The sequence below is a fragment of the Oncorhynchus masou genome, chromosome 22 (assembly GCF_036934945.1).
Source record: "Oncorhynchus masou masou isolate Uvic2021 chromosome 22, UVic_Omas_1.1, whole genome shotgun sequence".
In the NCBI taxonomy this organism is placed as follows: Eukaryota; Metazoa; Chordata; class Actinopteri; order Salmoniformes; family Salmonidae; genus Oncorhynchus; species Oncorhynchus masou.
The window spans coordinates 51,185,240-51,202,466 of NC_088233.1; the positions used below are offsets into that span (position 1 = coordinate 51,185,240).

Below are 17,227 nucleotides of genomic sequence, written 5' to 3' on the forward strand. Positions count from 1 at the left end.
TGTGGCGGTGATGAGATTTTGTCAGATGGTGATTGTCAAGCAAATATCTGCCGGTCTCACGGTAGGTAATCAACGTTAACTAACATAAATACATTTAGCATCTCATCGCTTCCACGCATAGTCTACAAGCCACTGATGCAGAACTTTGGAACATCTACATTTAAATAAGTCTAATAGATCCATGTAATATAGCCCACACCATCACAATAAATACATTATTTATTTTAGACAGGACTAAAGAAACATGATATGAAGAAAATGTAGTCTATTTCAGAAGAACAGAATAGCATACTCTGAGTTATCCTTATGTTAGGTCCTGATCTGGTTATGCCATATGGCTGTGGGCTACACTAGTTAATTTAGCAGACAATATTTGCTTAGAATTCCATGGCATTCTTTTATACTATTTTATAGTATGAAGAATACAACTGAACATAGCTGAATAAAATAGAAAGGATATTTTCTCCATCGGGACTTAAAAATAGATATATTGAATATTAAAACATACAATCAACCTGTAGTGAAGCCACTCAACATTTACATTGCATTCAGTCATCTAACAGACTCCCATCCAGAGCGACCCACAGGCGCAACCAGGGTTAAGCGCCCCGCCCAAGGGCACGTCGACAGATCTCCCACCAAGTCGAAACGGGGACCCGAACCAGCAACCTATCGGCCACCGGCCCAAGCTCCCAACTGCCAGGCCACCCACCACCAGGCCACCAACCATCCAAGATCCCCTCCCACCCCACAGTTCCCTGTAATCAGGTCTTTGTCACAGGCTACAAGTGAAGACAGACACATTGGGGACACAACTGTGATCATCCTTATCCAATTCTGAGGTGCATTTTGAAGATATTGGAAGAACTGTCCACCTGTACTTTTCATCAGTCAACAAAATGAGCCTAATGAACAGCAAAGGCAGTAGCCTATGTCAATCTACTATCCCCCCATAGTACAAAAACTAACCTATTCTATTCTGTATAAATATTCCAAGCATAGTCTGGGATGTGATAGATTCCAAATTAATACAACCACTACCATCAAAAAAAAGTTTTCAAGCAATGTGGCTGACACAACAGATCAGAACATTTAGCTTAAAATGTTGATAAACTATTAGGCTATTTCTTCACATTATAAGCGCAGTAAAGCGCATATGTTCGAAAATACTGTCAATTAGCGGTAAAAAACACCATTCTCAAAAGTCAACTCCAATACAAATATGCATGTAATGCTTTCATTAAAAAGGTGCATTTTTATAGTATGCATGCCAGTTAAGCCCTACACTCATTGTAAAACTGATTAATGTGCTTCATTTTAAAAAGTTGTTTGGCCACTTTAGTTGTGATACAAACCTTATCAGGCCTATGGGCTTGGCTACATGAGGTGTGTGACTATTATTTGAAAAAGGTCGCAAAAAAAAGGCATGTGCTGTTTCTTGCCTTACTGCACACCAGCTGGGCATCATTCACACGTGATAATATATAATTCACAAGTGATAGGCTAATATACCCATCAGACTATTCTTGATTTAATCTTTTGTCTTTACATATACTAAATAATATATGTGTGAAATTTGTTTGAATTTAGAATGGACCAGGGGCAGGGGGAAAAATACATGTCATCTATGCACTTAAATAGCGAATTAAGGATGCTTTTCCCATGGTTCATTATCATGCCAGCCAGGTAGACTATACTCCTGTTATAAAGAGAAGCAATGTGCTTAATATTAGGAAGGTTGAGAAATAAATATAGTATGCCTAGCCTGTAGAAAGCTGATGGGATCCTCCTATTTTTAATAGAGAACATCACTCTGTTTTCTCACGCAATTTCTTAGCCTATTGAAATGTTGCGCAACATGAGCTCATGGGCTCTCATGGAGTAATTACATTTTCGAATACATTTGCATTGATGACAGAGTGATTAGAGGGACAATAGAGTGCTGAGTACCAGGCAGTTAGCAAGTTTGGTAGCCTACTAATGACCATCAGCAGCATCAGAGCTTGGAGAAGCCTAATTAACATGACTAAATGGTTACGTGGAATTTGACTGCCTTCACAACTTGTGACCGCCGGTGTGGCGGTAATACGGTCACCGTAACAGCCCTACACATACTGACGTTTTAGCATTTGTGGCACAAATACCATTCAAGTCATGGGACCGATATTACCAATTTTCACACATCATCTTCAAATCATCTATAAGTGACTTTGTTGAGATTCACAATCAATGTTAAATACTTGTGGACGTTATGCGCAAAAAATGCTAATATTGGTCCTATAATTTGAATGGGACTTGTTGTCACAAATGCTAAAACGTTAGCATATGGAAACGGTGCCATGAAAACGAATGAAATCTTGTCATATCTTGTCCATATGCTGCTTAAAGGGTAAGGAACCCAGTGTGTCATTTTGTAATTTAGGAGAACTATCCCTTTAAGTATAAAAATGGGATTACCCGATAAATGTATAAACGTTGCCACATTTTTGCAAAAGCACCAGATGTGGCTTAATGACCTTTTATAACACCCTCTATGTAGTACTATAACTTTGCTTATGAATGATTAGTTAACCATGATGTTGTGATTGTGGAGACTATGAAGCCTTTATAATTTGTTGTTATGCCTGTTTTAAAGGTGTGACCAATGAAACAAACACCTACAAAGCACAGATGCAAAAGTTGGACCTTTATGAGGTTCTTATTTTACATGGAAAATTGTTTGTGGTCCTTCCAATGCAGCCATGCAGGCACATATCAAATAACAAATGTTGTTGTGACATCAATGTTTCCTATTTTAAGAAGAAAGCATCAATGTAAAATTGACAGCTCAAGCAAAGGCAGCTGGGATGACCAGTCCTGTCCTGACCTGCATATTTTACTCTAGCTTTCTCACTGGAGCCATAGACCGGCCCTCTTGCCATGTCAGAAAAAAATACAGTATTTGGAAGGCCATTTAGGCTATAAAGTATTACTTATACAGTAATCTTGGTACCCTGAACCAAACGGTGACACAAGAGACTTATACTGCATAAGTGTCTACCCTGACTTGGGCATTTTAATAGTGTTACCAGTGCTCCTTTTCTCCAATGCACTTTTTGCATTGCACTTAGAGCAGGTTGGGGTTAATGCCTGCAGCAATCAATGAACTGCAGATAAGAGCAGAAGTGACAGGTAGGCAGACTGCCCTTTCCTCTGCCCTGCACTCTTCAACCAAATCAAATCAAATCAAATAGATCCATAGATCCAGGATCCAAGAGAATACACTCGACACACACACTAAGCTACAAACTAGTTTCAATAGCAAGTTCAATAGCAGCATCAGCATCTCCCCCTACTCCCTCATCAATCTCAAATAACATGAATACAACAATACTGATAAATAATACAGTACAATTGAATAGCACTGTCTAGACCTGCAATGATTAGACCCAACAGAGCATTGTGTAGGGTCAAACATCAGATTCAGACAGCACAGTAAATCAACTGAATTATTTAAATGGCAAACTTTATATCTCAGATATTCATTTTTTGTTAATCAATAACATTTTATTAGTGTAATATAGCAGTGAATATCGGTTGATAGCAGCCTACTAATTGTCTTAGTTTGCCTTCACTTTCTTAACCTTTTGCCAAGTGGTCAAAAATGGAAATTATATTCATCACAATTCCCTAATTGCCCTTCAAGAGTAGGCTATACAGACAAGGCCACTTGAAACGACCTTTCTGGAGAGCAGCATTCTGTGAACACAAGCCACTTCGCCCTACACACACACCGTCCTCTTCAGCACCACGGAGCTGTCCGGTCCGCGGTTCTGCAAATATATAGAAAACGAACGATCCTTACGTAGACTATTATGAAGATTATTATGCCTTGTTTAATTTGTAGTATCAATTTACAGCAACAATCTATCGCATATTTTCCCCTCCTATCATGTTTTGTTGACTAGGCACTGTAAACTGATTTCTAATAGGACAGCGTTTTGGACGAATAGGCTATGCTACACACGAGTGAGTGGTCAGCCCCATTCGCGTTCAACTCAGATTAGGAATTTAAAATGTAGCCTATAGCCTAGATAGAATACTGAACAATTACGCTATGTGATAGCAATCTGTCAATAAATAAACCCACTCTAACATAATATGCATATCGCTTCTGCGGCCTAGTCCCATTTAAATCCCCAACACCAAATCACTGTAAGATTCAGAGCTTCAGCCCTGATGGCCTTGTCGTTGGTAGCAGCATACGGCATTTTTCCCAAGCAAATAATCTAGGACTCAAGAAAATACACAACTATGACTGTTCAAACACATATTTTTCAATCGAAGTAAGCTATGTTGGAGACATTGTTTATTCGAACGTCCCCAAGCCTATAAAGCCCGTTCAAGCGCCGCTTCCTCTCCATCTTGACAGGCAGGAAATTGCATCCACCTCGCACCTCCCCCATAAACTGCCCATGATATTTCAATATGACAACATTTAACATAACCGCGACACACGCAAGCGGCGACGGGTTTTTGCACCTACCTTTTGTAGTCGGAGGAGAAAATCCCTCCGCTGGCCGGGTCGTGGCCATATTCGGGCTCCCCGACATTCGAGGAGCCCCCTTTTTCATCATTGAAAGCGGAGCTAGCAGACATTTCAGCAGCTTCTTTGGAACACAATGATGGAGATTTAGTGCGGCGGTCAGGGCACCTCTTAAAGGCACACTACCCGCTATCTCCCCTCTATTCTCTGTGACACACCGTCACCAAGTAGACTAGGTTATCCCCAACACTGGAGCTACGTAAGCCTACAGTCGACAACATAAGGTCTGGGGACTCATAACAAGTTGCGTAGATTTCTGTGTGCGCCATTTCTGAAAAGTCTGCGCATGTACACAAATATTGAGATTTATTAAACTTGCCATATATATACATGTTTGTATTATAAATCAGACCTGTCGTAAAACTGTGCACATGAACGAGCATTAAAACTCCGTTTGGAAAATGCCCAACATTCACCTTTTATGGTGACAATAACGCCATTTTTTTGCTGTAAAATGTGAAACTATTTGAATTAGGCCATGGCAGTTTCTATAAATATATATATATATATAGTGGCAGACCAGGGGGTTTGGTCAAGACGTTTACACAGAGAGTAGGATTAGCTCGGTTTCAATGGTGTTTATTTAAATAATCAATCAAAATTATAGGATAGGTTTCCCCCATGAGACCCTCTCCGGGATACCGTCTTCTGGGCTCCGGGTCTTGCTGTATCCTGTCGTGCACAAAAACTGAACTCCCTCCTCTTAGCTCGGGCACCGTGTCCAACTATACGGAAGTCACCTTTCTTCCCCCAGTCCCTTCATTTGTGTGCTGCCCTGGCAGCTTTATGGGACTCGTACACGCTGATGAGCAATCAGCCCTTGATTTACCCACCAACCGCAATCAGCCCCAATTAGTCCTGGCCGGAGAGCCCGTCGAGACCTGGCACGTTCAGCAGAGGGAGCCATCCCCTCGTGATGTAGACTCCCGTCTGCCACCAGGCCTCGACAAGTCTCCCCCTGGTGGCTGACCTGCCTTACGCCGCAATATAGTACCACTCAAAGTTCGGACACATCTACTCATTCCATGGTTTCTCTTTATTTATACTATTTTCCACATTGAAGTCAATATGCCTTGTCTATTGCTGTTTTGGTTAGTCATTTTTTGTCTTATTTCACTGTAGAGCCTCCAGCCCTGCTCAATATGCCTTAGCCCTTATCTTCCACCCCCACACATGCAGTGACCACACCTGGCTAAATTGGTGCCTCTAGAGACAAAACCTCTCTCATCGTCACTCAATGCCTAGGCTTACCTCCACTGTACTCACATCCTACCATACCCTTGTCTGTACATTATGTCTTGAATCTATTCTTCCACACCCAGAAACCTGCTCCTTTTACTCTCTGTCTGAACGTACTAGATAACCAGTAATTTTATCCTTTAGCCGTACTCTTATCCTACTCCTCCTCTGTTTCTCTGGTGATGTAGAGGTGAATCCAGGCCCTGCAGCCCCTAGCACCACTCCCATTCCCCAGGTATTCTCATTTGTTGACATCTGTAACCGTAAAAGCATTGATTTCATGCATGTTAACATTAGAAGCCTCCTCCATATGTTTGTTTTATTCACTGCTTTAGCACACTCCGCCAACACAGATGTCCTAGCCGTGTCTGAATTCTGGCTTAGGAAGGCCACCAAAAATCCTGACATTTCCATCCCTGACTATAACAATTTCCGACAAGATAGAACTGCCAAAAGGGGGCAGGGTTGCAATCAACTGCAGCGATAGCCTGCAGAGTTCTGTCATTCTATCCAGGTCTGTGCCCAACCAATTCAAGCTTCTACTTTTAAAACTCCATCTTTCCAGAAACAAGTCTCTCACTGTTGCCGCTTGTTATAGACCCCCTTCAGCCCCCAGCTGTGCCCTGGACACCATATGTGAATTGATCGCCCCCCATCTATCTTCAGATTTTGTACTGTTAGGTGACCTAAACTGGGATATGCTTAACACTCCAGCCGTGCTACAATCTAAGCTCGATGCCAACAATCTCACAAAAAATAATCAAGGCGCCTACGAAGGGAAAAACCCTAAATCCGTAACCATGGGCCCTCTAAATACACCTCTGCTGTCTTCAACCAGGATCACAGAGATCACTAGCCTAGAGCGAACCAATTTTCTAGTTAGCTAGCCAGCTATTGTCGTTTTTTAAGGTAACGTAACGCAATCAACCTGCTAGCTAGCCAGCTAGACCTGTAAAGTCCATAGAGAATAAGAGCACCTCCTCCCAGCTGCCCCGAATAGCAGCACTGTAGAAACTATTACACTGCCGACGGTTTTCCGACTTGATTAGTGTAGTGTCAATTTTTTCAGCCACTACCAGCTAGCCTACAAAGTCAAAAACGAATCAGCCACTGGAATCTAAAGCAAAAATCCAGAAAATACATTGTAGCATTTTTCAATCATTTTAGCATCAATAAGATTCTGATACATCAGAAAAGCAGAACTTGAACATTTGAGTACAGAGTCCACTTGTTTCATTCCAATCTCCTTTGCATTCTTGACCTCTTTGCACACACTGTCAACTATGTGTTATCTATCCCTGTTCTCTCCTCTCTGCACAGACCATACAAAGGTTTCCACACTGGGCGTGGCCGCGGCCACCCTAATCTGGTGGTCCCAGCGCGCACGACCCACGTGGAGTTCCAGGTCTCCGGTAGCCTCTGGAACTGCCGATCTGCGGCCAACAAGGCAGAGTTCATCTCAGCCTATGCCTCCCTCCAGTATTCGACTTCTTGGCACTGACGGAAACATGGATCACCACAGATAACACTGCTACTCCTACTGCTCTCTCTTCGTCCGCCCACGTGTTCTCGCACACCCCGAGAGTTTCTGGTCAGCGGGGTGGTGGCACCGGGATCCTCATCTCTCCCAAGTGGTCATTCTTCCTCTCCCCTTACCCATCTGTCTCATCGCCTCCTTTGAATTCCATGCTGTCACAGTTACCAGCCCTTTCAAGCTTAACATCCTTATCATTTATCGCCCTCCAGGTTCCCTCAGAGTTCATCAATGAGCTTGATGCGATAAGGTGTTCCTGAGGACGTTGTCACCTCTCACAGTCCTGGGCGACTTAAACCTCCCCACGTCTACCTTTGACTCATTCCTCTCTGCCTCCTTCTTTCCACTCCTCTCCTCATTTAAACCTCACCCTCTCACCTTCCCCCTACTCACAAGGCAGGCATTTTACGCCCGACCTCATCTTTACTAGATGCTGTTCTTCCACTAACCTCATTGCAACTCCCCTCCAAGTCTCCGACCACTAACCTTGTATCCTTTTCCAGTCTCGCTCTCATCCAACACTTCCCACACTGCCCCTACTCGGATGGTATCGCGCCGTCCCAACCTTCGCTCTCTCTCCCCGCTACACTCTCCTCTTCCAAAAATCATCTCTTCCCACTGATCATACCTTCTCCAACCTATCTCCTGATTCTGCCTCCTCAACCCTCTCTCTTCCCTTTCTGCATCCTTTGACTCTCTATGTCCCCTATCCTCCAGGCCGGCTCGGTCCTCCTGACTCCCGCTCTACGGCTCGATGACTCATTGCTAGCTCACAGAACAGAGCTGGGGCAGCCGAGCGGATTTGGAGGAAAACTCGCCTACCCCTGCGGACCTGGCATCCTTTTACTCCTCATCTCTCTACATTTTCCTCCTCTGTCTCTGCTGCTAAAGCCAGTGGGAAGGTGAACCACTCTAAATTCCAAGCATCTGCCTCTAACCCTAGGAAGCTCTTTGCCACCTTCTCCTCCCTACCTGAATCCTCCCCCTCCCCCCTCCTAAGTCTCTGCAGATGACTTCGTCAACCATTTTGAAAAGAAGGTCACGACATGTGGATCCTCGTTTGCTAAGTCAAACGACCACCGCTGGTTCTGCTCACACTGCCCTACCCTTTGCTCTGACCTCTTTCTGCCCCTCTTTGTCTCCAGATGAAATCTCGCTTGGTTGATGACGGCCATGCCGCCCAACAACCTGCCCGGTTGACCCTATGTTTGGTCCTGTCCTCTTCTCCAGACCATTTCCGGAGACCTTCTCCCTTACCTCACTTTGCTCATCAACTCATCCCTGACCGCTGGCTACTTCTCCGTCCAGTGGTTCCGTCTTCAAGAGAGCGAGAGTTGCACCCCTTCTGAAAAAACCTACACTCGATCCCTCCGATGTCAACAACTACAGACCAGTATCCCTTCTTTCTGTTTCTCTCCAAAACTCTTGAACGTGCCGTCCTTGGCCAGCTCTCCAGCTATCTCTCTCAGAATGACCTTCTTGATCCAAATCAGTCAGGTTTCAAGACTAGTCATTCAACTGAGGACCTGAGCCTTCTCTGTATCACGGAGGACTACCTGACATGATGACTCCTAACTGTCCCTCTCCTCTGCTCTCATCCTTCTAGACCTATCGGCTGCCTTCGATACTGTGAACCATCAGATCCTCCTCTCCACCCTCTCCGAGTTGGGCATCTGTTCTGCCCATTATTATTCGACCATACCTGACATTTATGAACATTTGAACATCTTGGCATGTTCTGTTAGAATCTGTCCCGGCACAGCCAGAAGAGGACTGGCCACCACTGGTGTCCCCCAGGGCTCTGTTCTAGGTTTTCCTATTCTCGGGATACACCAAGTCACTTGGCTCTTCATACACCTGCATTGCTTGCTGTTTGTTTTAGGCAGGTTTCTGTACAGCACTTTGAGATATCTCCTTTACCCCCTTCTGATAAACCAGGTGATTTGATTTGATTTGATTTGTCTGCATGTCTGGCAGACATATCAGTGTGACCAGGGATGACGGATCACCACCTCAAGCTGAACCTCGGCAAGACGGAGCTGCTCTTCCTCCCGGGAAGGACTTGCTCCATGATCTCGCCATCACTTGACAACTCCATTGTGTCCTCCTCCCAGAGCATTAAGAACCTTGGCGTGATCCTGGACAACACCCTGTCGTTCTCAACCAACATCATGGCGGTGGTTGCCTGTAGGTTCATGCTGCTTGCCATTGTCCTGTAGCCCATCCCAGCCTTGTGCAGGTCTACAGGATTTTATCCCCGATGTCCTAATCACAGCTCTCTGGTCTTGGCCATTGTGGAGAGGTTAGTCTGTTTGATTGAGTGTGTGGACTGGTGCTTTTATGCCTGTGCCATTAAACAGGTGCAGTTCATCCAGGTAATGAGTGAAGAACAGATACTTATGTTTCAACCTAAAATGCAAATAAATTTCTGAAAAAACATACAATTTGATTTTCTGGATTTTTGTTTTGGCTTCCAGTTGAAGTGTACCTATGATACAAGACCATGGTGCAGACCTCTACATGCTTTGTAAGTAGGAAAACCGGCAAAACCAGCAGTATCAAATACTTGTTCTCCAGGCTCTGATCAGGCCCTACACCCAAGCAAGGGCACTGCGTTCATCCACCTCTGGCCTGGCCAACATCTCAGCACCACTGAGCAACTTTTCTTTTCAGTTTGTGTTATTGACTGTCAACGTTTGTTTATGTGTAACTCTGTGTTGATGTTTTTGTGGAACTGCTTTGCTTCACGACGCCAGGGCAGCAGTTGTAAATGAGAACTTGTTCTCAACTGAAACCCCACCTGGTTAAATAAAGGTAGGAAAGGCATGATAAACAGTGTTTAAACCCTTTACAATGGAGATTTAGATGTACTATTATAAAGTGGCTGTTCCACTGGATGTCAGAAGGTGCAATTCAATTTGCCATGTCTATCTGGAGGCATGATTAGGCAAATGACTAGTTAAATGTTTAAATGTAAATGTAATGAATTGTTTTATTATTGTTTCTCCTTACTGTTAGAAAACCTAGCTAGCTAGCTTGCTGGATAGCAAATAATTGTTATTTACATCTGTTTGGAATCCTATCTTGCGTCATGCCTATAATTTTGTGAGATTGAATCGCACCCGCTGTTTGGAATCCTATCTTGCGTCATGCCTATAATTTTGTGAGATTGAAACGCACCCGCTGTCATAACCAATGTCAACCCTTGTAAATTATGTTACATAGCTAGCTAGAAGAGGTTTTACAATCAAGATAAAATAGATGTCCTATTGTTAAACCTCTTCTCTTTTTAGTCATAGATATGGCTATCGGTAGCTGTTTAGCTAGCTAGATACCTAATTTAGCAAACAGAGAAATCATTAGATTTTCCCAGAGCAAGAGGCACCACCCCACTCGAGTTATAGAGTTTCAGAGACTTTTAGCAATTAACGAAAAACGCTGAAAGACCTCCAATGGCTCTATCAAACAAGGATAACCATATCTACACACAAAAAAACATGCAGTGCGATCGGTATAATATGGAGCCTTCCCGAAATGTCACAAAGCAGGACCACATTTATTTTCAGATGTCCTCAATATAACAGAAGTCCTCATTGGGTGTATAGTTTGGCACCCAAAGCCCAGTCCTGCCCTCTTATCTGTGAAACACATCTCACTGACCAAGAAAATCCCCCAGGGTGAATCATCGCTTTAAATATTTAGTCCGCAAACTCAAGCTTTTTTACTGTGCTTTTTTGAGCCTCTCCCTGATCCAGTCTGTAATACCTACATGTTTCAAGCAGACCACCATAGTCCCTGTGCCCAAGAATGCCAATGTAGCCTGTCTAAATGATTATCGCCTCATAGCACTGTAGCACCTGTAGCCATGAAATACCTTGAAAGGCTAATCATGGCTCGGGCTGTTATGGTGACCATATTACCGCCACACAGGCAGTCAGTCACAAGTCATGAAGGCAGTCAAATTCCATGTGACCGTTTAGGTTTCTCTAAGCTCTGATGCTGTTTATGGTCCTTAGTAGCTCACCAGACCTGCTAACTGCCTGGTACTCAGCACTCTATTGTCCCTCTAATCACTCTGATATCACTGCAAATGTGATCAAAAATCTAATCAAACACTTAATGAGAACCCATGAGCTCATGTTGCGCAACATTTCTATAGGCTATGCAATTGCGTGAGAAAACAGAGTGATGACTCAGTTTTCTAGGCCGATTATATTTATTTCTCAACTTTCCTAATATTGAGCACATCGCTTCTCTTTACAACTGGAGTATAGCCTACCTGGCTGGCATGATAATGAACCATGGGAAATGCTCCATTCACTATTTAAGTGCATAGATGATGTATTTTGGCCCCTACTGCTCCCAAGTGGTGCAACAGGCTAAGGCACTGCATCTCAGTGTGAGAGGTGTCACTACAATCCCTGGTTCAAATCCAGACTGCATTAATTCTGTCTGTGTTTGGGAGTCTCATAGGGTGGTGCATAATTGGCCCAGTGTCATCCGAGGTAGGCCATCATTGTAAATAAGAATTTGTTCTTAACTGACTTGCCGAGTTAAATGTAAAAAAAAAAAAAAAAAAAAAAAAAAAATTCAGACAGGTGCATGATAATGGTCAATTCTGATGTGTGAAAATATTAGCATATCACTTGTGAATTATATATTATCACTTGTGAATGATGACCAGAGTAAGGCAAGAAACAATGCATACATTTTTTTTTTACTTTTTCAAGTCATAGTTGCACACCTCATAGACCATAGGCCTATATGTGTTGATAAGATTTGCATCACAACTAAAAAGTGGCCAAATAATTTAAGCACATCTATCTGCTTTACAACAGGTGTCGAGCTTAACTGACATACATATGCAGTACGTGAGTTTGTAGTTTGGGGACGATAGTTTTCATCATAATAAAAGCATTACATGCATAATCGCATTTGTGGTCACTTTTGATAATGGTGTTTTCCCGTTAACGGAACATTCGCGTTTATAGCCGTATGCGCATTACTGCGCTTATAATGTGAAGAAATAGCCTAATAGTTTATTAACATTTTAAGCTAAACATTGTGATCTGTTGCGTCTGCCCAATTGCGTAAGAAAATGTTTTTGGATGCTAGTGGTTGTATTCATTTTGGTTCTATCACATCCCACAACTGTCCCAGACTATGTCTGGAATATTTATTTCTCACACAGAATAGAATAGGTTCAGTTTTGTACTATGGGTGATAGTAGATTGACATAGGCTAGTGCTTTTGCGGTTCATTAGGCCTACTCATTTTGTTGGCTGACAAAAAGTAAATGTGGACAGTTCTTCCAAAATCTTCAATATGCACCTCAGAACTGGATAAGGACATGCGCAGTTGCATCCCGGACGTGTCTGTCTTCACTTGCAGCCTGTGAGAAAGACCCGGACATGTGACAGAGAGCCATGTGAGTGAGAGGTGCTTCGGAGCAAGCAGCACGCAGGGAGAAGGGAATTATAATTATTATTTTTAGCCCAAGGGCACAACGGCCACTGGCGGCAAAAGGCATGGCTTTTTTTAGGGGGTATTCGGCCACACAAAGGGGATGCGCCGGGAAATTCAAGACATTATCAAGTGCTTGTCAAATTGTGAATGAGAGACTGATTAAGTGTGTACAGCCTGCACAAATAACAAAGCAGAGCTCATGCCTTTTATGCAACTTTTTTCAAATCATCGTTAGATTAGCATCATGCAGCCTAGAATGTATTAAAATAAAAACATATAAACTCAGTGTTTCACAATTCCTGACATTTAATCGTAGTAAATAGTTCCTGTCTTAGGTCAGTTATGATCACCACTATATTTGGAAGTATGCTTGGGGTCATTGTCCATTTGGAAGACCCATTTGCGACCAAGTTTTAACTTCCTGACTGATGTCTTGATGTTGCTTCAATATATCCACACAATTTTCCTCCCCTCATGATGCCATCTATTTTGTGAAGTACACCAGTCCCTCCTGCAGCAAAGCACCCCCACAACATGATGCTGCCACCCCCGTGCTTCACGGTTGGGATGGTGTTCTTCAGCTTGCAAGCATCCCCTTTTGCCTCTAAACATAACGATGGTCATCATGGCCAAACAGTTCTATGAACCAGACTTGTGGAGGTTTATAATTATTTTTCTGAGGCCTTGGCTGATTTCTTTTGATTTAACCATGATGTCAAGCAAAGAGGCACTGATTTTGAAGGCCTTGAAATACATCCACAGGTGCACCTCCAATTGACTCAAACAATGTCAATTAGCCTATCAGAAGCTTCTAAAGCCATGACATTTTCTGGAATTTTTCAAGCTGTTTAAAGGCACAGTCAACTTACAGTATGTAAACTTCTGACCCACTGGAATTGTGATAGATTATTTCACTTACAGTATAATTCACTCTGTCTGTAAACAATTGTTGCAGAAATGACTTGTGTTATGCACAAAGTAGATGTCCTCACCGACTTGCCAAATCTATAGTTTGTTAACAAGAAATTTGTGGAGTGGTTGAATAACAAGTTTTAATGCTCCAACCTAAGTGTATGAAAACTTCCGACTTCAACTGTATCAAACCAATCAAGTTGGCTGGTGGCAGACTGGCTGTGCGTGAAGCAGGCCCGGTACTGGTGGCATTGGGAGCAGTCTGGGTGGGGCTGGCAGCAGAGAAGTCAGCTGTGGTGGTGAGGAAGTCATCCAGAGGACTACCAACTGTGGGTTCCAATGCATAGCCTTCAAAATCAGTCTCCTCCGAGTCAGAGTCATTGTCCTGTATGGCCTTCCCAGTCTACGTGAGCAGCCAGTCCATACCAATCAGCTCTCCTGAAAATGAAAAAAAAGACAACAGAATGATTTCTCACAATATATTCATCATACCAAAACACTGACACATAGTTTTGTTTCTTGCTATGTTTTAATGGATGTAATGATATTAATTAAGAAATTACTGTGTGTCACACCCTGATCTGTTTCACCTTGTTATAGTCTCCACCCCTCCAGGTGTCGCATGTTTTCCCCAGTGTATTTATCCCTGTGTTTCCTGTCTCTCTTTTTCCAGTTTGTCTTTTATGTCCAAGTCAATCAGCGGTTTTTCCCGTTCTCCTGCTTTTGCTATTTCTCCTTTTTCTAGTCCTTCCGGTTTTGACCTTTGCTTGTTTCTGGACTCTGTACCCGCCTGCCTGACCATTCTGCCTGACTTGACCTCAAGCCTGCCTGCCACTCTGTACCTCCTGGACTCTGATCTGGATTAGACCTTTTGCCTGTTCATGACCATTCTCTTGCCTACTCCTTTTTGGATCATTAAACATCTAAGACTCCAACCATCTGCCTCCTGTGTCTGCATCTGGGTCTCGCCTTGTGATACTGAGTATTATGCACTGAGGTTTCTCTTAGAGGCTATAGCAGAGGAGAGCACTTACAGAGGCTGTAGCAGAGCTGGCGGTGTCTTGAGAGACAACAGAGGCAGTGGTGGTCTTCACAGAGGCTGTAGCAGAGGGGGTCCTGGAGAAAGGTAAGGTCTCAACAGAAGCCTGTTGCAGGCTGGAGAGGAGTTGGGAGAAATGGGAAATGGTAGACTATTATAACCAAATATGAAAGTTATGAGGTGTGATGACCGTCCCACTCTGTCTGCCGTATTCTTTCTCTTTGCTCGTTTTCCTTATTAGGATGTTGGTGGGCAGAGCAACAGAGTTTGGACTCTCTCCATGCAGATTTGGATTTTGGTTGTGGCATTTTAGTGACATTTTTCTTTTGGCTTGCTTGGTTGCTTTGGCACCTTTCAACACCCCTCATTATCACATCTATGCACACAACCACTCACTTACACTACTGACACACACATCATTGTTACTTGTTGAAAGTTTACTTTGGTTTTTATATTTTTGTTATTCCTTAATCTCCATGTTGTCTCCCTTTTTTGTTATGGGCTACGAGCCGGTTCGTGACAAGTAGAGGCTCATTCTGGATTATAAAGTTGGATACTAGACATTTTGGCGTACAGTATTATGTGGTAATGTTATTTGGGATGCACTTTGGTTGGTATTCACTGCATAGTCTTATAAATGTTGGTGTAGTGCCTTAGAGGCGGATCAATGTTTTTGGTTGTCCGGTGATGTCATCAAAACGATGTGTTGCATGGAATAAAAAGGGCCAGTAAGGCCCAATACTAGTGTTGTTGAGCTAACTGGTATGAGTCATTTTTTGGAAGAGAAAATGTAGAGTTTGTGTTTGAGAACTCTGTCGGTGCTTTGTTTACATCTTTGGTGACATCTTTTTTTGAGTTGCGCTGTTTGGTAGGCCCAGTGTTGGTTGCCTTTTGTTTTTTGTTTTTTTTCTGGTTGATTTGCCACTTCGGTGGATAGTTGGGGTGTGCTGCGTTGGAGAGAGTAACATTGGTTAGTTTCCAGGCTCCTGCCTCGGCTGGAAACTTGCTCTACTCGCTGTTGGGACATCGGTCTGAGGTGATGCATATGCTACAATGCATAATTACCCACCATGAATCCGCACAAATTCCCAGCTGCCGTCTCCTAAACTGCAATGGCATATCCCCCACCTCCACCTGTAGTGCAGCCACAGTGGAGGTCCAAAATGCCCCACTGCATATTCTGAGTCTATGCCCCTGTATGGCATCTAGCCTTTCCAATGAGGTCTGGACTGCCGAACCATACGCTATACTGCCATAGTCTATTATAGATTGGATCAATGCAACATACATGGTCCTCAATGAGGAACGCCCAGCCCCCCTCTCCTTACCTGTCACACAGTGCATCACATTTAGCACCTTCTTACACTTTCCCACCACTCTCTCAGTGTTCTGCCTAGTGTCAAAATATACTCCAAGGAACTTGAACACAACCCTGGTTTCTCCCATATAACCTCAAGTGTACCTCATCTCCCACCTTCCTCCTAGTATAGAATACTGTCTGAGTTTTCTACAGAGAACCTGAATCCCCACATTAATGACCACTTCTCGAACTCATCAATTGCTTCAATTGCACAATTGGCCTAGCGTCATCCGGCCAAGCCCTCCCTTGTCTCATCACACACCAGCGACTCCTGTGGCAGGCCGGGCGCAGTGCATCGATCTCTTGAATAGTCTTGCTGGAAATGGAATACAATGTAAAAATGTGCAGCAGACAGTAAAGACCAGCAGTAGATTTATTTAAGCATTATTTTTTAGCATTATTAGGCCTACAGTATAGTATTGTAGCCTACTGTACCTGATCATTTTCCTGGGTTTTCGCATTCGGCTTAACACAGGCATCTGATGATAGTGTTTGCGAATAGCATTGTCCGTGACCATAATCATAATAAAGTCTAACAGTATTTTACAAATTACAATTGACTCTTACCAAGTCCACCAAATACATTGTTTTCTAACCACATCTGGATGGATCCATAATGAATTACTATGGGAATAAATATCACTGAATAACAGAAATATTTGAGTAAATCATTAAGCTCGAGGCCCTGGGTCTGAACCTGGGTCCTGGACTTCCTGATGGGCCACCCCCAGGTGGTGAAGTTAGGAAACAACACCTCTACTTCGCTGATCCTCAATACTGGGGCCCCACAAGGATGCGTGCTCAGCCCCCTCCTGTACTCCCTGTTCACCCATGACTGCGTGGCCACACACGCCTCCAACTCAATCATCAAGTTGGCAGATGACACAACAGTAGTAGGCCTGATTACCAACAATGACGAGACAGCCCACAGGGAGGAGGTGAGGGCCCTGGGAATGTGGTGCCAGGAAAAAAACCTCTCACCCAACGTCAAGAAAACAAAGGAGCTGATCGTGGACTTCAAGAAACAGTAGAGGGTGCACTGCCCCATCTACATCAACGGGACTGCAGTGGAGAAGGTGGAAAGCTTCAAGT

At 43.5% G+C, this 17,227-nt stretch overlaps 1 protein-coding gene across 4 annotated transcripts in view; it reads right to left on the reverse strand.

Annotated features, from left to right (window-relative positions):
- Positions 1 to 4,685, reverse strand: part of LOC135509674 (AP-3 complex subunit beta-2) — a 96,190-nt gene extending 91,505 nt beyond the window's left edge. For 3 of the 4 annotated variants that reach the window (XM_064930534.1, XM_064930532.1, XM_064930533.1), the window contains exon 1: positions 4,526 to 4,684. In XM_064930534.1, coding sequence (XP_064786606.1) covers positions 4,526 to 4,638 — 113 coding nt within the window. In that variant the 5' untranslated portion in view covers positions 4,639 to 4,684. Of the gene's footprint in view, positions 1 to 4,525 lie in introns of all 4 variants that reach the window. The other variant, XM_064930531.1, reaches the window with a different exon arrangement.
- Positions 4,686 to 17,227: the final 12,542 nt, after the last annotated feature.